The 24,174-nt window shown below is 38.6% G+C and overlaps 12 protein-coding genes across 12 annotated transcripts; 7 read left to right on the plus strand and 5 right to left on the minus strand.

The window, feature by feature from the left end:
* Nucleotides 1-756: 756 nt before the first annotated feature.
* I206_102624 (uncharacterized protein) lies at nt 757-2,187 on the minus strand (the record flags this gene model as incomplete). Its single annotated transcript, XM_019154732.1, has 4 exons — nt 757-1,136; nt 1,207-1,307; nt 1,373-1,675; nt 1,769-2,187. 4 exons carry the CDS (start codon nt 2,185-2,187, stop codon nt 757-759), a joined length of 1,203 nt encoding a protein of 400 aa, XP_019012135.1.
* Nucleotides 2,188-2,728: 541 nt separating this feature from the next.
* Nucleotides 2,729-3,888, minus strand: I206_102625 (uncharacterized protein; the record flags this gene model as incomplete). Its single annotated transcript, XM_019154733.1, has 4 exons — nt 2,729-3,155; nt 3,227-3,393; nt 3,490-3,604; nt 3,674-3,888. 4 exons carry the CDS (start codon nt 3,886-3,888, stop codon nt 2,729-2,731), a joined length of 924 nt encoding a protein of 307 aa, XP_019012136.1.
* Nucleotides 3,889-4,231: 343 nt separating this feature from the next.
* Nucleotides 4,232-4,994, plus strand: I206_102626 (uncharacterized protein; the record flags this gene model as incomplete). The annotated part of the gene is made up of 4 exons (XM_019154734.2): nt 4,232-4,454; nt 4,676-4,758; nt 4,848-4,886; nt 4,950-4,994. 4 exons carry the CDS (start codon nt 4,232-4,234, stop codon nt 4,992-4,994), a joined length of 390 nt encoding a protein of 129 aa, XP_019012137.2.
* A 2,284-nt stretch (nt 4,995-7,278) lies between these two features.
* On the plus strand, nt 7,279-7,500 carry I206_102627 (uncharacterized protein; the record flags this gene model as incomplete). Its single annotated transcript, XM_070202596.1, has 1 exon — nt 7,279-7,500. One exon carries the CDS (start codon nt 7,279-7,281, stop codon nt 7,498-7,500), a length of 222 nt encoding a protein of 73 aa, XP_070058697.1.
* Nucleotides 7,501-8,244: 744 nt separating this feature from the next.
* On the plus strand, nt 8,245-9,435 carry I206_102628 (uncharacterized protein; the record flags this gene model as incomplete). Its single annotated transcript, XM_070202597.1, has 6 exons — nt 8,245-8,275; nt 8,347-8,487; nt 8,585-8,855; nt 8,926-9,086; nt 9,148-9,277; nt 9,336-9,435. The coding sequence occupies 6 exons, from the start codon at nt 8,245-8,247 to the stop codon at nt 9,433-9,435; spliced, it is 834 nt and encodes a 277-aa protein (XP_070058698.1).
* A 349-nt stretch (nt 9,436-9,784) lies between these two features.
* I206_102629 (mitochondrial 54S ribosomal protein bL32m) lies at nt 9,785-10,602 on the plus strand (the record flags this gene model as incomplete). Its single annotated transcript, XM_019154736.1, has 3 exons — nt 9,785-10,106; nt 10,369-10,450; nt 10,518-10,602. 3 exons carry the CDS (start codon nt 9,785-9,787, stop codon nt 10,600-10,602), a joined length of 489 nt encoding a protein of 162 aa, XP_019012139.1.
* Nucleotides 10,603-10,778: 176 nt separating this feature from the next.
* Nucleotides 10,779-15,269, minus strand: I206_102630 (uncharacterized protein; the record flags this gene model as incomplete). Its single annotated transcript, XM_019154737.1, has 8 exons — nt 10,779-10,856; nt 10,922-11,005; nt 11,070-12,058; nt 12,127-13,431; nt 13,491-14,833; nt 14,889-15,059; nt 15,125-15,183; nt 15,252-15,269. 8 exons carry the CDS (start codon nt 15,267-15,269, stop codon nt 10,779-10,781), a joined length of 4,047 nt encoding a protein of 1,348 aa, XP_019012140.1.
* A 491-nt stretch (nt 15,270-15,760) lies between these two features.
* Nucleotides 15,761-16,971, plus strand: I206_102631 (uncharacterized protein; the record flags this gene model as incomplete). The annotated part of the gene is made up of 5 exons (XM_019154738.1): nt 15,761-16,232; nt 16,297-16,428; nt 16,489-16,618; nt 16,680-16,810; nt 16,874-16,971. 5 exons carry the CDS (start codon nt 15,761-15,763, stop codon nt 16,969-16,971), a joined length of 963 nt encoding a protein of 320 aa, XP_019012141.1.
* Nucleotides 16,972-17,429: 458 nt separating this feature from the next.
* On the minus strand, nt 17,430-19,215 carry I206_102632 (uncharacterized protein; the record flags this gene model as incomplete). The annotated part of the gene is made up of 3 exons (XM_019154739.1): nt 17,430-17,760; nt 17,857-18,859; nt 19,035-19,215. 3 exons carry the CDS (start codon nt 19,213-19,215, stop codon nt 17,430-17,432), a joined length of 1,515 nt encoding a protein of 504 aa, XP_019012142.1.
* Nucleotides 19,216-19,542: 327 nt separating this feature from the next.
* I206_102633 (uncharacterized protein) lies at nt 19,543-20,400 on the plus strand (the record flags this gene model as incomplete). Its single annotated transcript, XM_070202598.1, has 3 exons — nt 19,543-19,853; nt 20,004-20,306; nt 20,379-20,400. 3 exons carry the CDS (start codon nt 19,543-19,545, stop codon nt 20,398-20,400), a joined length of 636 nt encoding a protein of 211 aa, XP_070058699.1.
* Nucleotides 20,401-20,628: 228 nt separating this feature from the next.
* I206_102634 (uncharacterized protein) lies at nt 20,629-22,154 on the minus strand (the record flags this gene model as incomplete). The annotated part of the gene is made up of 7 exons (XM_019154741.2): nt 20,629-20,877; nt 20,978-21,133; nt 21,213-21,356; nt 21,586-21,708; nt 21,811-21,926; nt 22,021-22,056; nt 22,121-22,154. The coding sequence occupies 7 exons, from the start codon at nt 22,152-22,154 to the stop codon at nt 20,629-20,631; spliced, it is 858 nt and encodes a 285-aa protein (XP_019012144.2).
* Nucleotides 22,155-22,638: 484 nt separating this feature from the next.
* On the plus strand, nt 22,639-23,928 carry I206_102635 (uncharacterized protein; the record flags this gene model as incomplete). The annotated part of the gene is made up of 8 exons (XM_019154742.2): nt 22,639-22,989; nt 23,055-23,070; nt 23,136-23,198; nt 23,332-23,439; nt 23,512-23,540; nt 23,605-23,659; nt 23,730-23,789; nt 23,852-23,928. The coding sequence occupies 8 exons, from the start codon at nt 22,639-22,641 to the stop codon at nt 23,926-23,928; spliced, it is 759 nt and encodes a 252-aa protein (XP_019012145.2).
* Nucleotides 23,929-24,174: the final 246 nt, after the last annotated feature.

Here is a 24,174-nt window from a genome sequence, read left to right on the forward strand (position 1 = left end):
TTAGTCATTCCGAAGAGATGAGATCAAAGGCAGATTGTAGGGGAATTACAACTACATCTTCAATGTACAAATAGTTTTTATCATCATTTAGTTTTTCTTTTCATTTACAATCTCAAAAATGATATATATATATACAAGATCTTAGTATCATTTTCCTAAAAGCATGCTTTCTAATTTTCTGATTTACGATAATTGTTATTGTTCCTTTTTTTCTTTCTGTGTTTTTATGATTATATACCAATTTTCAATAAGATATCCAATTAGTAGAAAGTATTGATTGAATGAATCAATGAAAATGAAGGTGGAAAGTTTGAGGAGTTTTCAAATTTAGATTGAATGTATTATGATTACAACCATTATATTGTTTTTATTTTATTTTTGGTTGCACAAATTTTTCATTTCGTTACTAAAGGTACTCCCTTACATCTAAAATAGTAATTTATGAAATTGAATTTTATTCTTGAACGGTATATATTTGAAGAGCGATTTAATCTTCTTTGTTTTTCAATTTTGATAAATTATCATTAAGATTTGAATTGTTTTTAATTCATGCATTGTATTTAATGCTTATTTTAATGCTATTGATATTTGACATTTAATATTAATTACAAAATTTTAAATATCTTACATTTTAATATAAATCTATTCCATACAATTATCCTTTTATCTTTTCCGAATTATTTCAAACATTTAGAAAAGATTTTCCATTCCATTCCAATACACATACAAAAAGAATTAATGAATAAAAGTAAAAGATTATTCACTAAGATGTGAACCACCAAATTCAGTTTCTCTATCATCATATTCTTCTTCTTCTTCATCATCTTGTATAATTTTTTTTCTACCAATTATATAAGTCATATATCCCCAAGGCCAAGTATGTTTAATTTTACCAAATTCCCATTTCCATTCAATTTCAATTTCACTTTCAGTTTGATCAGTTTGATTTTGTTCATTTTCTTTATCATTATTATTAAATTTATTAAAATTTTGATTTTCTAATTGAATAGTTAAAGAAGCTAAATTTGTTAATCTTAAAATATGTGAAATTGATCTAGTTCTATAAACTGATATCCATCCATCTATAATTAAGAATAATGGAATAATTGGAATTATATATGTAAATATTAAAATTGCTAAAAAAATAACGTTTTCAATTTGGTCAATGAAATTACTTTTTTTTTATATATATACAAGTCCACTCACACAAAGAAGGCCAACTTAAAGGTGTTAATAACCAAGTTAAAGGTCCAAGCATTGCAATCATTATCATACTACGTAAATTACATTGTTGTAATTCGAATATACTATAAAAAAAAAGTTAAATATCAGTTTTTTCTAAAAACTCTCCTAATAATTAAATGAAACTCACCATATTCCTTCTGAATTACGCATAGCATCTACTAAAACTCCTCTAGCAAGTTCTTCATTAAAATGATGAAAACTTAAAAAAAAAGTTCTTAAATGTCTTTCATTTAATATATTATTTTCTTCTCCTTCTATAGATAAAAAAGAATTGGTATTTGTAGCATCAACAGAATATGGAATATAAGATATTGAATTATTTTTTAAAGATTTAATTGAATCGTAATTATCTTTCCAATTATCAATTGGTGGATTTAAATCTGATAAAATGAATTTAATTGGATTTAATAATTTAGATTTTCGATTTTTGCTAAAATAAGTAAATAGAATAAATTAATAAACAGGTAATTAAAACTAGTCAATTATTATATAAATTCAACTAGAGAGACAAAGTAAAACTCACTTTATTTTCTTTTCTATTTTCTTTAATGGACCTCCAGCACCTGAACAAAAATCAATTATATTTAATTGACTTTTCTCATTTTTCTTTGTATTATTAATATGATCTTGTCCATTTCCATTAATAACTACATCAGCATAACTAGGTGTATTAGAATTTTCATCAATTCTTCTTCCTGTTTTTGTTCCTGTTACTGTTTCTGTTTCAATCTGTTGTTTTTGTTGATCTTCAAATTCAATTTCATTTATTACCCTTTCCAAAACATTTGATGCTAAAATATATGGTGCTTGATTTTGAAATGGAAATATTCGATTTAACCACATAAAAGTTAACATTTTTTGAACTCCTTCTCTAATTGAATGTGGACATGATGAATGATCTGCTAATTCTATTAACCATGGTCTATTATATGGTAATCTCATCTTGGTTTTTCGTTTCTCTCTGGAAGTATATTTGATTTTTATTGAGACACGATCTTGTCGATATAAACTTGATTCATGAATAATTGCGAATTGTTTGTTACCAAGTAAGCTGATTTCGATCCGATTTGTATTGCGTATATTATTGCCTTCTTCTAATATTGAAGCAAATCACTGATTGTGATGATTGACTGAGAAGAAAGTTATGTACCAAAGTAATCAACAATAATCCGTTTATGGACCGTCAATCAAGCCAACCAAACCTAAACCCCATGAACATTAACCGAAAATATCATTTCGGCTTAAAATGCGTCATCATACGAGCCCCAATTAAAGTTACCGTAATTCCCGGTAACCCGGTTTCAGATGGGGCGCAAAAACAAACTGCGGCAATCTCTTACTTACTCTTCAAACTTGCAAAAGATAGTCTGTACACTGGGTCATATTGCCTTGATAGTTTGCCGCAGAAGAATATAATATGTAGTGTATGTGTGTAATATACGCAATCGATTCTTGTAAATCGAGTACATCGGTACAAGACCATCTAAATATCGACCAGACCCTGATGCACACCTACATTCTTCCCCTTACCACTACTATCCCCATTTGCATTGACTGACGATCCATTAGCATGACTTCTCCAAGCATTCGCTTCATTCCCAACTCCAGTCAGATCCTCAGCATCGTCATCCAATTCATCATCGTCCAAGCTAAATCGACCTGCGAAACCCTCTTCTTCGTGCTCGTCTGCTCGTATACCAGTATATCCAGATCGATTACTCCTTCTTCTCCATGCACCCCATCTTGGTCCATTGCCTGAGGTATTTTCAGTTGATCTTCCTGTTTTCGGTAATGCAATTTTAGGAAAGGAGAAAGACGGTATAGGGAATTGTGATAAACCTGAACGTTTCAAGTAATACCTATTATATAGTGTATGACCTCCAAACCAAGTTATGATTGCTATTGCCAATCTACGATTTTATCGATATTTGAATCAGCCTGAATCGCTCAGGATGTATCAGAGTAAAAAGTCGGAACTTACATTGCTCCAAAGGCAATATAATGACCTGTGTCCAAGCTTGATTTGACATTCGTAGGACATGCTAGGTGAGATCTCCATTCGAAGTAGAAGTGACATGGATCTTGAGGTGGTAGTGTAGCTACTAATACCGGTGTACCGGCATTAAAGTCTGATGGACTACATATGAACTGTCAGACGAAATCAGCATTCTGCGCATCGGCTGCGCACAAAGGAAAGGATGGTTCATGTTAAAGCTTAACAGTAGTTTAGATTGTGAAACCTACTCTTATGGCTGTAGAAGCTTTCGCATCAGGATTCAGAGGACAAGATGATCCATCGGTGATCACATACATCGGTTCATTTGTCATTGGAGACATTGTAAGATTGGTGTGAACACGACTATTCAGGTTTATTATTTCAATATGACTAAAACTTAATTCTGATTTGAAGTCCAGAAGCATTACTTACCCAAGGATAAAATCACCATCATCTTTCCTCACAAATCCACCTACTGTATCAGGCTCTTCTACAGCATGTAATTCACCTACTACACCTCTACATATATTAAGATTATAACTAGTTTCCCCAACTTGAGCTATGTAATCTGATTTAGCTGAACCAAGTGGTGATAAATCGTAATGCGTTCCATCATCAAGTGTAAGGGTACAAGGTGAATTTGACATGTTGAGAGTATTAGAGTCGATCTCTTATCCGTGTATTCGATAAATGAAGTAGTTTAGCAATAGAGTTGAAGTTGAACAAGGAATGTTGAGTTCTAAATACTTTGACTTTATGTGAACATCATTGACTTCAATCCGGCTGGCGGCAAGCTAGGAACCGGTCTTACAGTATATATGTGATCAGTCGTTTGGAGGGTTTACGTAAACACATTTCCGGAGCTCGGTTGAGCGCAGATTCAGTTATGACCGCATCGAAGTCTTAAGTCATTTGGATTTTCTTCTATATTTTGATCGCTTTATATACCATTCGTAAAGTAACATATCACCGCCTATCATGTCACTCAACATGCGTGCCGCTCGTTCCTTCTGCTCCATCATTTCTCGATCTTCATTAGCCCGTCCAGCGACTGCTCGTCGGCTATCACAAACCTCGTATCGAGCATTAGCGTCCGAAGCTCCGAAAGATCCATTAGCAGATCCGGCATTTAAAGCTTTTCAAGAGAAAGTTAAAAATCATGAAGGGGCTATTAATGCTATAATGGCTCTGGGTGAGGTAATGAAGCAGAAAGGTGAGCTTCCTATCTGAAGCCTATCTGAAAAATAAGCTCTAGGGGCGAATTGAGTGTCTCGAAGGATGCAGATTTGTTGGGTAAAGTGTGATGTACTTTAGACAATTGATCCGAGAAATCTGAGGTAGCTCATACACCAAGGCGACGAGGAGGAGGAGGTAGATCTTGGCTCACAGTAGGCATCATCGTTGAATATCTCAATTGACGGGAATGTTTGATAGGTTTCGATACTACCAAACAACCTTCAATGACACAGATGGCTAAAATGGCCATGGATAGTGATTTGAGAACAGCTGCACAAACTGTAAGTCCACTTCATTAACCATAGGGATGATTGTGATACATCGACCTCATAGTACAGAATATTAGCTGATATCTTGCTTGTGTTTCAAGTTGATGTCGGAATTACAAAAAGCCGGTGTAGATCCTAAAGTAAGTTGACGTATATAATCGAATCAGTGAGCCGAACCGTAGCTGATATTGTTCTGATCATAGGAGGCAATGGAGATGTTCCAAAAAGCTCAATCTGGTCAGCTATAAGCTTCAGGGGTGCTTAGGATGCACAGTGTTATGCACTTTAACAAAGCTATACCAAAATATTGCGATCTCGCGATGTATGAAGATGTAACTATTAGCACATCCGTTTGATCGTGAATGCCTACCAAGGAGCCAGAACCAACATCCCGCCCCTCTAACACCTCGATGCTGTAAATCTGATGAGAATTCAAGCCGAAGCTGTCAACCATATTATCATTTGATGCCACTCCTCGGAATACTGTAACAGCAGACAGCAGGATGAGATTGAGAGCTTTACTGGTGTAGATAATCTCGGCCGAAGTAGTCGTGGATTGTCAGCACGATGTCCAGCTTAGGGCCAAGGGCTGGAATGAATCAGTAAATCAGTTTTTCGCTCATTTGTGATTATTTTGACTGGCAGGCAACAAAGAGATACATTCGATACAGTCTGGGCCCAAGTAGTGTGTTGGTACGGGATTGCCGATGAGTTCTGAAGTACGGTATGCCAAGCTGATCTTAGCAGAAGTTTACTTATATGCGTCATGTGAAGGCGAAGCTTCCAATGTAAAGAACTCAAAACTCAAACCGCAAATACTATGAAGATAATTACGAACAACCTTTCATTCTTTGAAAAAGTTCGAAAGGTCACTGACGAGTTTCTCATCATGACTCACTCTTGGAGGTTTCGAAATTCTGCGAAAATCAAAAGCAGACTTGGCGTTGATTTTGAAGTACCTGCGCCTTCGTTTATCACGGATAGCAGAAGCATAAAGCTTGCTGGCCAGACCAAGGAGATATTTTTTGCTGGTCCAAAATGACGCTACGATCCACTCAGACCTACAAGCAAAGTTAGGCGACTCTATTCATATAAAGAGTCTGTAGGTTGGACAGGCGTCATATTCTTCTCTCAACAAATTCATAATCAATCATCAAGCTTTACATTTTCATTCACATATATATTAGACTGACAGAGACAATCATGTCAAACACAAGCGTGAGTGAATGACAAGCTTGACTACCCTTAGATCCTTTCAAATGAATTCAATTGTATCAGTGTTCACTTGAGCTGATATATTCGCACAATCTATTTGCCCTACACGCAATGTAGTCCAGCATAGGGACCTTCTATAATGCTATGACGTTTCGCCAACATCTTGCTAGCGGTGATACCATTGGGAATTATGATATCACTATTAATAGGTACCCTTACACTCTCAAAAGTTGGACTGAAGTTGGACCGGAGGTTTTGTACGACGATACAGACTCTCAAGAATTGGATGTAATCACCATCGTCAGTTACCAGCGCCCTGGAACCAAAGTAAAATATATCTGTAGACCCAATTGGCACATCACTCTACAAGAAGGGTAATCAATGTACCACGGTATAAGCTCTGTATTCTGGTTGATAATGGGTCAAGTAGGATTGGACATCCACGGGGTATCAGATATAAACCTTTTATTTAGTTGGGCAGTGGGGAGTTTTTATGATCAAGATCTGTATGGTGTATATGCATGCGAAGTTTTGTGCTGTGTTCGGTCTTTTGCAACAGCCTCCTGAGCTTCACGACATGAACGAAAACTTAAAAGGAATACCCAGGGATAAGACTATTTACCTCGCATTCAGCCGACACCGCGACAATGGGACACGCTGTTATACCGTTCGAAGCTGAATGTGGAAAGGTTTTTACACTTTTGTATGCAGTGACGAAGAGCGGATTTGATCTGAGATTGAGATGGAGCTGAACCAAACCACGGAATTAGAATAGACTCTGGTCAATTACCTACCTGAAAAAGGCTCGAACCATCCATTCTTTGTATGATATAGGTGACACCCGACACCACTTGGAACTCATCGTAACCAGGTTGGTTCACCTTTGTGTCACTTGAGACGAGTATCACTTCTTAGGACCTAGGAAGCCTGATTGAATAAAGGATGAGCTATGTCGTCACGCAATGCATCATAGCTTTCGGCATTACCGTTCCTTTTTGAGGCGTGATGAGCCATCCCTTCTTCTGTATCGACTCGAAACTCGTGGTTTGGTAGTGGATGTTCACACTGTCCAGCCTATAAATAAGTCCAAAGATGTGAAGACGATGAGCTCTCCTTGTTTCTTATCGAATTCAAATACAACATCTTTCAGTAAACAATACCAAGATTACACCCGTCGAATTTTTTCCTTGCGGTTTAACCAACAAGCAGTCTGACGTGAGTTGAGTTCGAAAGTGCCATCCTACCGTGTATATTCTGCATGACGTTTAGTGATTGAGACTTAACTTGTTTGATAGCCGAATTTTCATCCAATCTAATATGTCATCTTCCGGTGATCAAACAAGTACTAGACAAGGATTGTCAGGCCAGGTTTTGAATGTAGAAGATAGTGGATATTCTGCCGAAGAACTGGACGAAGCATTCAGACAAGCTCGTCAAAATCAAAATACCGGGTCTTCTCAAAGGTCCACTCGATTGTCCGGACAAACCACTGCTCAAACATGGTTCTACGAATGCAAGCCCTGGTCCAAAGAGACATAGGAGTCATAGATCATTTGTAGCTCGCAGACCCGAGAGGTCTCGACCATACAAGGTCAAGGATTGAAACGGAGCGTACAAAGGACGAAAGAGGCATACAATACGTGTGATTAGTATGGGCACGACATACATGCACGCTGGCTGAGACGCGAGCGAAATACTTATGAGCTTCCTCCCTCTATCTGCTGATACAAAGTGGCCGCTATATTAACCATCATGTTTGGCGCGTTTCGTGCGAAAGCATTGTGCAGGCGCTAGTCGCAATCAGCTGTTATAGGCCAGCATGTCTCTACCATCGACTTAGGCGCAATCTGGCTAGTCAACAGCTTCGTGTGCTTTGTGAGCGACAGGCAAGCCTATCCCTAGACGTCCGGCTGGATTCTTCACCTCCAAAGGATCTCCACGGATGCGAGGCGCCAAGCCGTAACACCTGTATTATATCCTTTCATGGACAGTCCATCTTTACCCCTTCATTACGGTTGCCCCTCAGGTGATTTTAACCTAATCAATAGAAATTCCTTTTATTTAGCAAGCCTTTGTCTCACTAGACAGCAGGTGCACTGATTAGATCAAATTTTTCAAGGTATGAAGATCTGTTCATAGGCATGAATAACTGCTGACCTAGTTATTGTTTTATCTGGTTCATTATCATTCAGTCTATAATATATAGGATATATGTCATACCGTTTTCTCTGGACGAGTTTCGATTTTGTATAATAGTAAAGTCCACTAATCTCCAGCTACAAAATGCTAAACTCTTTGCTTTACCTCTTACCGTGTACGTTTAAGATCTGTTCCTTATTTGGCTTGCAGGAATGCTATTTCTGACAATCAGTGGGGATATGATAGTGCTTGGACTAGGTCTTACTGTAATTCCGCTTGGCAGTGCATCACCTATCGATTCGGGCATGTCAGCCACGGAACAAATTGTCAAGCGAGATGATCATCCATTATGGCTCCTCCAGCCAAAGCCGGTGGATATTTTAGCGGGTAAGGATCTACATCTATATTTTCCAAAAGAGACCCTTTTTTCTTACGCCTATATCATGAAGTTTGTAACATATTGACATTGAGCTCTAATTTCCAGATAAGTTTAAGGATGATTGGCTTCTAGCCGCTGCTGCAGCTCTTGCCAACACGTACCCTGAGAAGATTCAAGTTTTATTTTCTAATGTCACAGATACCAAAAGTGAGACTGATAATGTAGATGAAACTATGGTTAAGGTTTGGAATAATGAAGAATGGCAGAAATGGAATAATCTACCTGATGATCAGAAAGGTGGTGGTCCTTCATCCAAGGAACATAAAGTTGTATATTCTAATATAACAGCAGATTATAGTGGTGCAAATCAGTATTGGTGAGTGATAATCTCACTTCTCAAAGGGCTGAATACTAACGTGAGTGGTCAATTCAATGTCATCATACAGGTGGATAGCAGCTCTGGAGAATGCTTTCATCCAAGAAGGGGGGTATGATGGTATAACATCCAATGGATTTGTGAAAGGTGATCCTCACATAGCATTGAAAATGATGACTGGATTATCGGCCAAATTATATAATGCCAATAATACACAGAAGAATGACTTATGTGAGAGAAATTCAGGTTTCATTGAAGTGGTGAATCAAGCTGATCAACTTAACATTAACAGGGTATGAGCTTAGAAAATCCGCAAGACGCCCTACATGTGTCAAGATTCAATGGCCAGAAGATGCAGACAATGATAATGAGAATTTGTGGAATGCTGTCCTTCGAGTTGAGCCTAAAGGTGAATACGGAACGTGAGTCCAGTCTCAACAGAATCCTGAGTCCTTCGCCTGATTGATCTCCTGTCCTCAGCGTATATATGTTCAATTCTAAGATTGCCTCGGAGGCTGCCATAGAATTTGAGGATCTTGTAGAAGGTATTAAGTACTATGTACACCAAGAAGAACCATAGTCAAACGCTCAAATCAGATATGCTTTTAGAAACCTCCATTGGGGGTCAGAAGGCTTATGCGTATGGGATTCGTCTGATGTATTGTATATGATTGCGTGCATGAAAGTGCTGGACAATGATGATATACATTACAAAATACAAATAAATCCAACGACCCTACTCGTAAAAGTGCCACCAACCGGTAATTTTCCGGCAATTCTCTTTGATGAGTCTCGCTTCACCTAAGTTTATGCTTTCAGAATTGACTTTGACTTTTCGAGGTCAACATCTAACTCCTTTTTTTTCTTTTGAGATCAACAATATAGGTTCACTTTCATACATACATTTCAAAAAGAAAATATCAGCAATAATGACATCTTTATCAATTCCAACACGATCATCAATCTTTTCATTCCGACCATCATTCAATACAATACGACCAAGTTGGAGTTTACAATGTATAGCTTCAAGTTCTTCAACTTCTTTCAATCAATTATCTCCTGTTGCTCCAATTGAAATTCCATCAACTACAACGAGAACATCTTCATGGATTTCAATATTTCCTTCTTTTTCAATTGAATCTATCTTAGAATTAATTCCTCCTATTGTATGGGCTAGTGTACCTAAGAAAAAGACTTCACATAGTAAGAAAAGTATGAGAAGTTCGAATAAAGGTTTGAAAAATAGAACTAGTGAGTAAGATTTCATATCGTAAGGACGTGTATTTCAGTCTCAAAGGTCTCTGGTCACTGGGGAAAAATCTATCGTGTATTCGAATATACTTGTTTCTCGCGAAGGGTCACCATCATGGAGCGAGGACAATCGTGCGGAGGGTTGTGCAACAATGATGAATGATTTAATCTTCGAGCGCTCAAGCGGAGCTCAGGGATGAAGAAGGAATTGCCTGGAAGTTGTGTACAGAGTATCCCAAGGCTGATCTTGTCCACTTCTTAGATCTGTCACTCTGCGAAGCATGCGGATCAATCAAATTAACACATCATATTTGTCCAACTTGTTATTCTCAAATATCACGAAGGTAAGCTACACACTCGACCGTCCACCTGTGTATTGGTTGTAACAGCTAGCTGACTGAAATATAATAGATGGAAGAGGGAAGCAAGGGGTGAACTCCCACTTGGTGCAGCTAGAGAACCAACAATCGAACAACAACCCAGTGCGCAACCGTAATTAGGAGTCATTAGCGTAATGCATATATAATCATTATCCGAGCTTAGAAAACCTCTCGCGCCCACGGGCAATCATCCGATACAACAAAATATTCATATTCTCTACGGCTCTGGTACATCGCGCAAAATTGATGTTCGGCTTCATCGCATTTTCCACACTCCTCCTTCAGTCACACCTTAACCTTGATTAGGTTTGGGACTATTCCTATTTTGGATCTGAGCGTTTTGTATGCTAGGTGATCTTGCGAAATGTTGCTATTCAGGTTATGTAATCAGCCTAGTCCTGATCGCGAGCGTAGGAAATTATAAATATCACTCACGACTCCCTGTGCGGTCATTTGAGGCGTTCCACTCTGACCTTGACCTTGAGCAGCAGCTTGTGCTTGAGCAGCTTGATTTTGAGCCTAAATTACATTTCACATCAGCTTCATCATCATGATGATACTTGATCCTAACAAATCAACTCACATTACGCATCATTAAAGCTCTTATTTGCTCTGGAGTCGCTTGCTGTCCATTAGCAGCTAATTGAGCTATGATTTGTTGGACTGCAGCATTATTGATTTGTGGACTAGGGTTTTGTTGTTGAACATTCTGTATTAGGGGTTGATTTGTCATTTGAGGTGAACCTTGACTACCTGTACTTGCCACCCTTAAATGTTGAGGTACGTTCACATTACCACCCGAAATTACCCTTTGATTTTGTGTAGATTGCTGATTCATAGCTGGAGATCCATCAGGTATAGGTGTACTTTGGGTGAAAGGTGATCCACCACTAACTTGTCTTCCTCCTTGAACTTGTACTTGGGCTTGTTGAGCCGCGCGAAGTTGAGCTTGTTGAGCTGCAATCTGTTGTGCTTGAAGTAATTGCATCTGTTGTTGTACTTGAGCAGTTTGTTGTTGTCCTTGTCCTTGTTGGGGTTGAGGGCGAATATTACCTTGTTGGGGCTGTGCTCCATTGACATTTTGTCGATTGACAGCATTGGCTGCTACGACTGCATTCAAAAGTTGTTGTTGACTTGGAGCCATATTTGGCATAGGCTGTCCATTAGCCATCCTTACAGGCGCTGGTGGACGCATTTGACCTTGGTTTTGGACTTGTTGGGCCTGCTGCACCTGAGGTTGACCAGGTTGGCTTTGTTGCATCTGTTGCTGTTGTTGTTGTTGTTGCTGCTGCTGCTGAGGAGGTTGCTGTTGTTGCCCTTGAGGGATTTGTTGATTTTGTACTTGACCTTGGGCTTGACCTTGAGCCGCAGCCTGCTGCTGCTGTATCATTTGTTGACGCATGGCCATAGCTCTCTGTTGTTCCTGCATGGCACGCTGTTGTCTCTGTTGCATTGCTTGAAGATCCCTTTGATATTTCGTTTCAACCAATTCCCAAGGAGTAGATATCGAGGACAAGAGGTAGCTTGCATGAGATTCGTGAACATTGATCACTTTCTTAGGCTGGTCTTTCACTGAAGTAAGGAAAAGAATAGATGTCAGCATTGACCTTATTCACACGTTACGAGTTGGTTATTCTCACCCCCTGTCTTGGACTTATTCGCCTCTCTCCGTCTGTTCATCCTCTTAGCAGCATCATAGATCGCCTGGTATCTGATCGATTTTTTAGATCCCTCATACTTGGGTTTGGCGGCTTGCCTATCTCTCTTCGACATACCAGGCGGGGGCGGTGCGCCATCTGGTAGAGGAGTCTCTGTACCGGTACCAGCCGTCCCAGGTTGAGGTGCACTAGGGCCAGCTGTATTTGTAGTTGGAGCTTGAGCGGAATTCGGGTGAGAAGGAACCGAGATACCTGTATTCGGAGTTTGTGCAGGTGCAGCGGCGGCTGGTTGAGGTGTCTGATTTCCTGGTTTACTAGCTGCGGCCACTGTCGGAGCGGAGACGGGTACAGCAGAGTTGGGTGGAAGAGGGGCTGGCGTATTTGTTCCTGATGCAGTGGCCATAATAGGTGTAGCATTTACGGTCGGATTCGCACTCGGTGTTGGAGCTGCGGACACAGGTGCAGTGGTCGCGGCTTGTGCTTGGGCTTGTTGCTCGGCTTTCTTGAGCTTATCTTTGCCTTCTCCGTAAGTATAGTACCATCTTTCCCAACATTCATACGCCGATCGTTTCTCGGTTGGTATAGTGACTATCTCGGAGTTGAAACTGTCTGCGATAAGTTGCCAATGGAATGGGTATGTCGCTACAAGCTTCAAAAGATGCTCGTCATCTTCATCGCTCCATACCAATTGGGTTCTAAGATGCTGGGAAGCTGGTTTAGTTTGTTCAGGCGGTTTCATACTTTCCAAAGGTCTGATGCCTCGACCGTAGAACACGCTCGATGTGGCTGCTACAACAGTTGGATTGACATCGGTCGACCCCTTCGGATCCTCAAAGTAAGGGCCTTCGTGAATATCCCACACACCATCTGGAGCGTTCTTAGCTGGTTGCAGAGACGAAACGAGGATCGGTCGTACATCCATAATTCTGGACGTATGCGCTATACGATGGGCACTGGTATATCCTTCGTCCAGGCGTCGAGTAGGCTTATCCTCGTTGGGAGGTGCTGGACCTTGGTACACCACTAAATCAGGGAATAGATCGACAAGCGAAGGTGGCGTCGAAGCTTCAGCAGGTTCATCGGTCGTGGAAGTGGAAGTTGTCAGTTGAGGCAATGATTCAAGATCGACTGTTGCAGCAGTGAACGACAGATCCAACAAAGGCTTTCGAGTAGCAACCAGTTCTTCCACACTGGAGAATCGTTTATTGATGACAAGACCGTTGGGTAAGACCGTATCGCGTCGTACTTCCGAAGCATCGCGGTCACTATCATCGGCGTTGTCGATATCTGCAGAGGACCGCGAATCAGCAGGGCGCTTTATAAATCCTCCTTCTCGAATTGCTCACCATCAAGCCCGACGACATCTTCCCCGACATCATCAGCCTCGCCATCGGCATCTTCCTCACCTTCAGCATCTTCCTCCTCCCCATCGGCATCAGCTGTTCCTCCATCATCAGGTTCGCCATCCGCGTCTGCATCCTCTTCTCCATCCGCATCCACATCCTGATCCATCTCAATATCTTCAGCTTCCTTCTTCACCTCTGGTTCCGTCTCCTCCTGTTTGTTCATGTCTGCCATCGTCTCAAGCACTTCCGCCCCTGCCGCGCCTTCCTCAGCAGACAAATCCTCCTCTTGACCTATTAACATTTCTACATCATCATCTTCTGTCGAGGCCGTATTTACGATTGGATGATCATCTCTTTCCGTCCCAACCAACTGTGTATGTGGCCCATCTGAACGCTCGGAGTATCCCGGTATAGCAACATCTCTAGATTTTCCCCAGCCTCGTCTACCAACCATTGATTGAGCTTTCTCTTCCTCGGACGATAAATGCCATTCTACAACCTGATAAGCAAATTCTCTAGCTTGGACGATTCGCCATTTCCTTTCTTCGTAAAAATCAACTCTCATCCACTCCATCTCTTCTAATAAGTAGTCCCAATGCGATTTCGGTACATTTGGTCCTCGTAACTTTTTAGGTTGTCTCAGACTCCATCTACCTTCATTTTTCTTGGTTTCTATACGTTCCATCGCTCTAACATGTCTCATCTCACTTAATGCGATTTTCCAATCATTTGTCAAAACGCATTTGGCAGATTTTGATAATGAGCCGCTTATAGGATTCAGTGTATATTGCGCTTGCAACTTGGACAGATCCACTCCACTATCATTTAACTTTATTTTCTTCTTAGCTGGCCCATTTTGAGGACGAGGTTGTTGTGGTAGAGGTGGTAATTTTGGTAATTGAGAAGTATAATCTGTCTCAAATGGCATGAATATCTTGGGTGTGGTACCTGGTAGGTCTGCTGGTCTATAATTATCAACAGGTATCCATTCTGGAACTTCTTTTTTAGGTACCGGCGCGAAAGAAGTCGACGGTATAAAACGAGGTCGAGGTTGAATTTCGTCCATTGAAACACCTATTGGCGGTTCGCTTCCGTCAATAGTAGGAGAAGGAGAGACCAGAAGAGGAACAAAAGGTTTTGAAGATTTAGGTGAACGTATAGGGGATCTAGGTCTCTGAACTGAGCTGGAAGCTAAACCTGAAGGAGACTTGCTGTTGAGGGGTGATCGAGATGAGGACGCTACTGCCTGCTCGTCTTGGATATGTTCATCAGGAAAAACAGTCGATGTCGCCGGTGGAGACAATGGAGGAAGTGAAGGAAGCCTCAAACCCAAAATAGTCGACCTACAGGGCGAGTTAGCAGTGTCTATCGTTAAACAGCAAGTCGAGGAATACCTACCCTTCGCCCAGCTTGTATCGCTCTTTCCACTCTTCATACCCTTGATTCACTTTCTCATTATCCAACGAGTCTTCTTCTGCTATCGGTGGGAACTCATTTCTACTATTTCGCCTGGGTTCAAGCATGAGATATAGTTCTTTCAGGGAGTCGGCATGTTTAGGTATGATTTCGCTAAATTATGTACGTATATTCAGTATATTGTGGTTCACGCATAAGCTGATGTATGCATGACTCACTCTATATCATTTTGACGTTTGTGAATCACCTCATGTATGGCATCCCGAAGTTGGTAAGACTGACATATCCAAGCGTAAATTGGCATAAACAATGAGGGATCATGAAGGAGAAGGAGAAATTACATACCGATGATTCTGGCTTCATCTTGGCTCTTTATGCTCGAATTTTTAGCCAAGAATGACGATGTGCGAATTGAGGGCCCGTCAAAGGGCTGATATTTCCGGGTTTCAAACCCTCTTGTGGTGTTGTTTATAGATAAAGACACTTGTTTGGTCAAAAGAAAACATTAAAGACAACAGAAAAGGAATAACATTGGGTTCGAGCAAGGCGCGCGTCGTCTACATTCTTAATAGGCTCGTGATCCGGAAGAACACAATGGTTTTTTTGCAGGTGTGCCTTAGTACGTTATTGTGGAGTCTCCAGGTTAAATGTCTTATTGTTCTTTGCTAGCTGGCGTTTCGAAATCTCCTTTTGTTCTACTTTTCATCAGAAAACAAATCTGGCATCACAGTAGAAAATGATATCGAGTTTCCTCACAAGGCTATTCCTCATCTTAGCACCATCCTTTCGATCTTTGTTATCTCAATAAGCTGGCTTCAACATTCAAACTTCAGCTCAAGGTACGATCAATCAACATGAGCGCACCGACTGAAATGATCACACCCATGCCATCCTTGTCATCTTCACCTACACCATCACCGGAAGTATCCAGACTTCCTACACCTGTACCTAATGGTCATCTTTCACCACAGTCTATCCCTTCCAACTTGGTGGATAGATCATCACCTTCGTTGTCAGATATGACATCTTCTACTCCAAGAGCAGGTAGTCCAGAACCGGCTCCTTCAATATCGATGCCCAGGACTAATCAATACGACGCAAGGGGCTCTTTACCCAATACTCTCTTAGCAGTTGCAGTCATAGCTGCTACTCTAGGGGTTGTGATCGGCTCATCACTGTCCTTTGCCGGACGAGATATATGGGATAAGATAGCTGGAGATTGGGCAAGACCTCAATTAGGTATTTACTTAGCTGCTATAGCTACTTTCCACTTATTCGAATTTTACACAACGGCAGGATGGAATCCTCTCAAGGTTTCTGTAGATGGTAAGTCAGCTGTATAAACCAATGACCTGGTCTGGCAAATAGCTGAGACTAGTCTTTCGTACAGCTTTTCTCCTCAATAATACCAAACAATACCCTATCGCTCATGCATTGGGCTTATTGGAATACTTTGTAGCATCTATTTTCTTTCCCTCGAGATTCGATTCCAAGAGGAACTCTTCGCCTTACTTGACTATCAGTAAGCCCAAGCAGCGCCGTCAGACCGCGTGTTTTCTAAAAGCTGACCAAACCTAAATAGTCACTGTAGTGATGGTAGGAGCTCAGATAATCAGATCATTAGCCATGATTCAAGCTGCTCAATCTTTCTCGCACGTTGTCAAAAGTAAGAAACACGATGATCACACTCTCGTGACTCACGGATTGTACTCGTAAGCATTTATTCCGTACTCTCCACTTGAAGTAACATTCCAGCTTACATCTCATTCATAGTTGGTCTCGACATCCAGCATATACTGGGTTTTTCTATTGGGCAGTGTTTTCTCAATTACTCTTAGGTAATGTATTCTGTACAATTGGATTCGTAGTAGTATTAAGTCGATTCTTCTCACATCGTATAAAAGGTGAATCAGCTCCCTGGTAATTTCTTACGAGGACGATGAGCTGATAATTTACGTCTTTTACAGATGAAGAAAGGTGGTTGATAAGATTCTTCGGAAACGATTATGTTCAATATAGAAATAAAGTTGGAACTAAACTGCCGTTCTACTTCTCCTCCACTTGAACCATTTAAAGGCGTATAGTCAAGTTATTTATGATAGCAGATGAGATAGACATAGATGACAGGTACAATAGCATGGACCCATGACAATGCATCGAAGATATGTTCAGCGTACATACCCTTTAAATGCTTAAAAGTAGCTTCGTGACTGGGACTCGTTAGCGCGTAGCGAATTCCGATTTGAGATCACTCATAATTTGTCCAACACTCGCTATTGCGCAAATAAGGACGCCAGACAAGATGGCTGTAATGTGGATTGAAAAGTCTCAGTGAAATTGTTCGGGAATCTATGTAATGAAGAATAATTCTTCAACGAAAATGAGTTATCTATATATGCATTATGAGCAAAAATAATGATACAAAGCTTTCTGATTAAAAAAAAAATGAAAGCCTATCAAATCAAGATTTAAATTTAATCGTATTTTTATAAATAAGATATTAAAAATTTTAGCTTTTTTTTTTTAACAAGAAATAGTTTTAAATACATTAAATCCATCACTTGCAGTACTTAAAACCATACCTGGAATTTGATTATGCCAATGAATTTCTTTTGTATCTTTTTGACCTTGATGAACGAAAAGTAATTGTGAAGGTACATTTTGAATTTCAGATCCATTTGAAGATTTTACTATAATTGGTGATTCATCTTCATCAGGTTCAACTGAAAGATCCCATAAAGTTAATTGATCATCTGAACCTGATGCACCAAATACTGAATTATCATTTGGATTCCATTCTACTGAAGTTATTGATCCTTTATGCCATGCAAAATTTGCAACAGGTTTTGGTTGTCTAAACCCAAAAAAAAGAAAAAGAAAAAGAAAAAAATAAATCGTAAGTATTTTTTTTAATGTAATTAAATTCTTTAATAAATGTTTTCAAACTTACCCTTTATTAAACATTCTTAAATCCCATACATTTAATTCACCATCATCACCACCTGAAACTAATAAATAATCTACACCTTTATTCCAAGAAATTACATTAACATCTTCTTTATGAGCTTGAACACTAACTACAGATTTTCTATTTTTAGTTCTAATATCCCATACTCTAACTGTTTTATCTGCTGAAGCTGATGCAAATACAGTACTTTCATTAGGTGACCATTGTAAATCTTCAATTGAACTTGTATGTGATAAATAAGGTTGTGTAGAAGTATTAAATCCAGTTGGAGTTAAAGTTGTTAAATAAATTTTTTTATCTATATCACCAGTTAATAATCCAGTTTTACCCCATTCTATTGCGAAACCTTCACTTCTACCATGATTTGTAATTGTATGTACAGGTAATTTTGATTTTGGTTTATTTGAATTTAAATTTGAATTTGAGTTTGGACCACTTAATGTATCTATATAAGGTCTAACATCAAAAATGTGTACTTTTCCAGTTTCACTAAATGTTGCTACATGATATGGATCTGGTAAACTTCCTAAAATTTCTGATGTAGGTGAAGCTCTTATACGATTAACAGATCCAATATGAGGTATAGTTAAAAAATCTAATGTAGCATCTTCATCATTTGCATTTTCATCATCTTCTTCTTCTTCATCAGAATCATCTTCATCATCATGTTGAGTTTTTGCTAAATTACCAAGTTTCATAATTACAACTTCATCTTTCGCTTTACTTCCTTGACCAGGTACTTCACCAGCTTGTGTACCTGTAACTATCCATGCTGTATGTGGAAATGTAGCTCGATCTGATCCTTGAGTATCTTTTAATACATCAAATGAAAGACATGGCCAAGAGTAAGAAAGAGAATGTAAAGCTAGGTATACTGAATTATCAGGTACAAGATGTTCATCTGATTCTATGGCTGTTCCGGGAAGATAGGTTTTAGTAGGTTCAGGAGGTGGAGCAGAATCTTCTTGAGCAGGCGTGAAATCCTCTACAGTAGAGCAGAGTTTTGTAAGCAATGATCTCATGTCCTGTTTATCTATTCACATATAGCGAAGATCCACAAGCCCTCGAGCTGAGCGGGTATATAACCGAAAGCGGTCGTGCACAAGGCATAATGGATAAATATGGCCATTCCTGTTGACTACAATTATCGAATTACTCACCATCACCTTCAGCTTCAGCTTCAGCATCTATAACTTCACCTTCACTTTCATATTCATCTTCCCACTTATCTTCAAATTCACCCATCTCCTCATCTACAATAGGTGGACGAGCTGTTCCTTGACCTTTAGCAGTCGATTTTGGCGGTGGTAAATCAGCAGCATCGGAAGTTCGTTTCGCCATCTTGATTTCAAATCAAATCTGGCTGTAATTATATACGTTAAAATGCTTGATTTGCAGGAAATGACACAATTTGAGCGTAAATGATGTATGGTGAATGTAAAAGATTTATAGGTGGACATGAATCGCAAAGGTCATTTTCAACTTTTTCAATTAACAACCGTGGGAAATCAAGGTTTTTATCAAGGGAAAAAGTCAACTCTATAACTTCACCTAATTCACTTTTACTGTCTTTAACAGAGAAATTATAATCAAATATCGAATTAAAAGGAATTTATCAATCATTGAAATATAACAATACACTTTATTGTGAATAAGTATTACTAAAAAATGTCAATACGAACTTCTTCATCTTCTATTCGAAGAACATTCGTAACTTCTTCTAGAGCTTTTATTGAATCACCACCAGCAATTTCTACACAAACAGGATTCTCACCTTTACGTGATCTACTCAATTCAACTTCATCTTCTTCGTCTAAACTTACATCTGAACCAATATCAGATTCTTCTATTAGTCAATTTAACGTACATAATATACCTCCAAAAGCCGATCCAACATTAGATTTATTCACAAATTGTTTAATGAAAGATGGTAAAAGAGATGAAGCTCAAAAAATGGTTAGTAGGATATTAACGATGTTGTGAGTTTCTTTTCATCTTCTTTTAAATCTTACAACTCAATCAATAATATTACGAGAAACAAATTCATTATATATATAAAATATACTTTTTTTTTTGGAAAAGTTTATATGAATAAATAATAACCCTTTTTTATTTTTTCTGGAAATTAGACATCAATCAACAAATTTATCACCTCAACCATTATTAAAACAAGCAATTGAATTATCTTCACCTTCAATTAAAATTTTATCAATGCGTAAATCTGCAAAAACAATTTTAACTCCAAGAGCATTAACAGAAAGACAAAGAACAAGACAAGGTATTTCTTGGTTATTAAAAGCAAGTGAAAAAGGTAGAAAAGGTTTAATTTCAAGAGATCAACGTATATCAAAAGAAATTTTATCAATTTTAGAAGGTAATTCAGATGTATTTAAATGGTTAGATGATAGACATAAAACTGCATATTTGAATAGGTTAGTTCTTCAATTTTACCATTTATTTGCATTATTTCCATTATTATCGCTAATAAATAATTACCTTTGTAGATCTAATATGACTGCTCGATAAACGCAATAAATGACACATATTTTCCTTATGCATTCAATCTATATACATTCCCGGTAAAAATATGTTTATGGATATTATTGTGGATGTCTCACCAATATGAATAGATTTTGTAATTAAACAATTACGCTTCTTGCCTTGATCACCTTGCCGTTATCTTGTAATTCAATTACACTACCGTCATGACGCTGCTTCAATACCTTCACATTTGTGCTGCACATCGTAATGAAATTAACAATGATCACAACACTTACCACCACCACCACCATTTTTACCAAACTTTCTCTTTTTCTTTGGTTTTTCATCTTCTTCATCTTCCAAATCAATTTCTGCATTTTCATCATCATCACTATCTTCATCTAATTCATCATCTTCTTCATCACTATCTAATCCAAATTCTTGTCCTGGTGAACTATCTCCTCGATCTTGGAAATAAGCAAAAGCGTCTGGTAAAATTTCAGATCGGATCGCATCTCCGAGCTATATGAAAATGATAAGTTATCAGTATCTTGTCACTTGTAAGATAAAATCTGAGTTGTAATCGACTTTGAGTCATAAGTCTTGCATAGCCTGAACTCACTTGTAAAACGTCTTCATCAGTTTCGAAGAAAATGAAGAAAGATCCTAAATCGCCTTCAAATCCATCTTCATCTTCATCGTCATCTGCACGTTGAACTACCCGAGGTTGTTTCTTGGGTAAATTGACTTCATCAGATTTCCAATCAATTTTGACGCTCTAAAAGAACGCTCAGGTCAGCTCTTTGTTGATTACCAATTTAGGTCAGTCTGTATGACGAAAAAAGGCAATGACTCACCCCAGGAACTAGATCATCTGTACCTTCGAATTTCCTTAATTCGTCTGTCACGCTTCCGTCCTTTGGGGCAGGTTCGACTCCTTTGGGAAGAGAGTATTTTTTCGATAAGACAGTATTGCTGAAATAAGGATTCTCTTTGAAATGCTACATGATTCGTTGAAATGGTCAATAAGGGTATTATGTTTAGGCTCTACGACATCTACCCTTTCTCACCTCGCCCCACGCTGTGTACTGTACATTCTGCTCTCACCGCCGCTTCCTACATTTTGGCCTCCACTTCATCTGTCCACTTCGATGGTCTACGACGATCCTCATACCTTACACTGCCATCTTACTGAAGTGTATAGACCTTTTGCGCTTCAAGAACACTCACAAATTTCAATTCGAATGGCCTGAAATCGTTAACATCTTGTACCAACTCAACGTCTTCGAGGAATGATAAAGCATGTTGATCTTCTTTTGAAGTAGCAGCAGCAGCGATTTGAGTATGATTTAGCTAAATTAATATCATATCAGCCATTTAGCTTAAATACCAGTCATCCAATCAACTGAGCAATTATATGTACTGCTTGATGGAGAATTCGAGAGAGCAACGAACCAATGTAGTTAACCAGAATTGCTCAATTCCTTTTACTCGAGGTCTCAAATGGTTAAGATAAGTTTCAGTTTCTTGAACGTAAAATCGATTATGTCGGACATTCTTATTTCCCTCCTCTGCAATCAAGTGATCAGATTATCAGTTCAGAATCTCAGTCAATTGATGAGAGATTTTCTCATAATGCCAATCGGGATTTTGATATGGACATACCGATTTCGAGTTCCCTCTCGATATTTTCAGGTAGGTCTAACATGAGTAGATCAGCGTTCGAATTCTAGGTTCGACTTAGAAAAGAGCTACAACGACTCACCAATAGGTTCAAATTCAAAATCTTGAGCACTCATTTTGGATATAGCTTGTTACAAGTCACTTCGTTATGCTTTTACAATGAATAGATAATTGGTTTAACTAATCAAAGTCATCTTTTGATTTTTCAGTTTCATTACTTTACTCCAACGCGTTGATCCCACACGTATACGTAATATTGTAAGTAATGTTTTAATATTTATTTTAACACGCTCACACTAAAATGGATAACCTAAATAAAGATCTTCACTCTTTCCAAGTTGTACGTTTAATCCGAAAATCAATAGGTAAGGTTACTAGTGGCTCCGGTTGTAAAGTTATTCAAAGAAAGCCGGAGTAAAGTATTATTCGTGTATTCGATCCAATATATATGGCGATAGTCAACCATAATCATATTCCAGTATCTCCTTAGGGCAATCAAATAGTAGTTCCTCGACACATACAATTGCAGCTGACTATACGACATAGAGAGTAAGCAGTATACGTACTGTACTTATCGAGCCAGCAAAATAATATAACAAAATGCGACCCATAATTCCCCTTCGATCTCTTCATCCTCTATCCCGTCATTCTATCATACGTCCTATTCCTATACCTATAACTCTAACAATACGATATAATTCTAATTCAGTTCGAAATCAAAATGAATCAACTGTGTTCTCTTCAAAATCAAATCCAAGGACAACTTATGATTCTCCTGAAACTTCTAGAGGTATGCCACCTCCTTCATCAGGATATCAAAGACCATTTAATAACCAACAATCAAAAAAAGAAGGAGAATTACCAAAAAATAATGAAGAAGCTTTTAAAGGACCAAGTAGACCTAGATTAATATATGAACGTCCAGGTGATAAAGATTTACCAAAAATAACTGTGAGCCTTTTGAATTTCTGAACATGAATATTGAATTTTCAATTAATGGTCAATCGATGTAACAGAATAAGCTACCTTATGGTGAGCCCATGAAGATTATAATAAATGATTTAGTAGTAGCTGACCTCTTAAAATACTAATAACAGTCATCGCTCTTGGATTGCTGGGTCTTGGATGGGGTTTATTCTTGCTTCACGCTACAAATGCAGGTATGTATATTGTATTAACCGAAAATCCGTAATTTGTGGAAAATTCAGAAATCCCTCACATCGAACGCTGGTCAAAGCAATGTAGCCACGTAATAAGAATGTTAGCTGATTATCCTTATTGAACACTTATTAGAACGTCTATCTTCATCTGTTTTACGACAAGTAACCTTCCAATTGAGGAATTCAAAAGAAGCTATAGCTGTATTAGGGGAAAATGTGAGATTAGTGGAAAATTGGTGGGGTAAGTAATTTAGTAGTTTGTCAATTATTCCAAAATTTATCAAAATATTAATCTGCTGGATTCGTTGGATAGCCTTACGTCAACCTTGGATATCTGGTACTGTAAGCTAATTTCTTCTTGAAATTCTCATCTGAAGTTTGAAGTAAACTAATTATGCTTTGTCAGATCAACTTGATGCAAGGTAGAGTCGATCTAAGCTTTAGAGTGAAAGGAGATAAATGTGACTTTTAATCTAAAAAAATCGAATTGATCATACGTGCATGTGGCTGATCTCATCACGAATGTCACAGGTGCGGGAACGGTTTATTTCACTTCTATACGTCCACAAGAACAAGGCGCTTGGAGGATAGGCAAGTTGTTAACATCCTCTTACATTGATCAAACATCGCTGATCCTGCTCTTGTATTGATAGTACGGTATAAGATCATAGCGGATGATGGTGAGGTGGTTAGAATGGAGAATCTTGAAATGGGCAAGGTAAAGGTATGAGCGTAGGTTGTAATGCAAAGAAATCATACGGGTTCAAACATCGCTTGGGAGTCTGGGAGATGTCTTCGATTCCCGGCAGACCCAGTCGTCTTCTAAACCGCAAGTGATTCAACGTTCAATCATATCATAGCAATCATACCCAATCATGTACACATAATACTCGCAAATATTCATGCATCATTCATTTTACGAGCAAAACGTTGTATACATTTGGAAATTGAGTATATTATCAATCGATTAATGCAT

The sequence above is a fragment of the Kwoniella pini genome, chromosome 3, assembly GCF_000512605.2.
Source record: "Kwoniella pini CBS 10737 chromosome 3, complete sequence".
NCBI lineage: Eukaryota > Fungi > Basidiomycota > Tremellomycetes > Tremellales > Cryptococcaceae > Kwoniella > Kwoniella pini.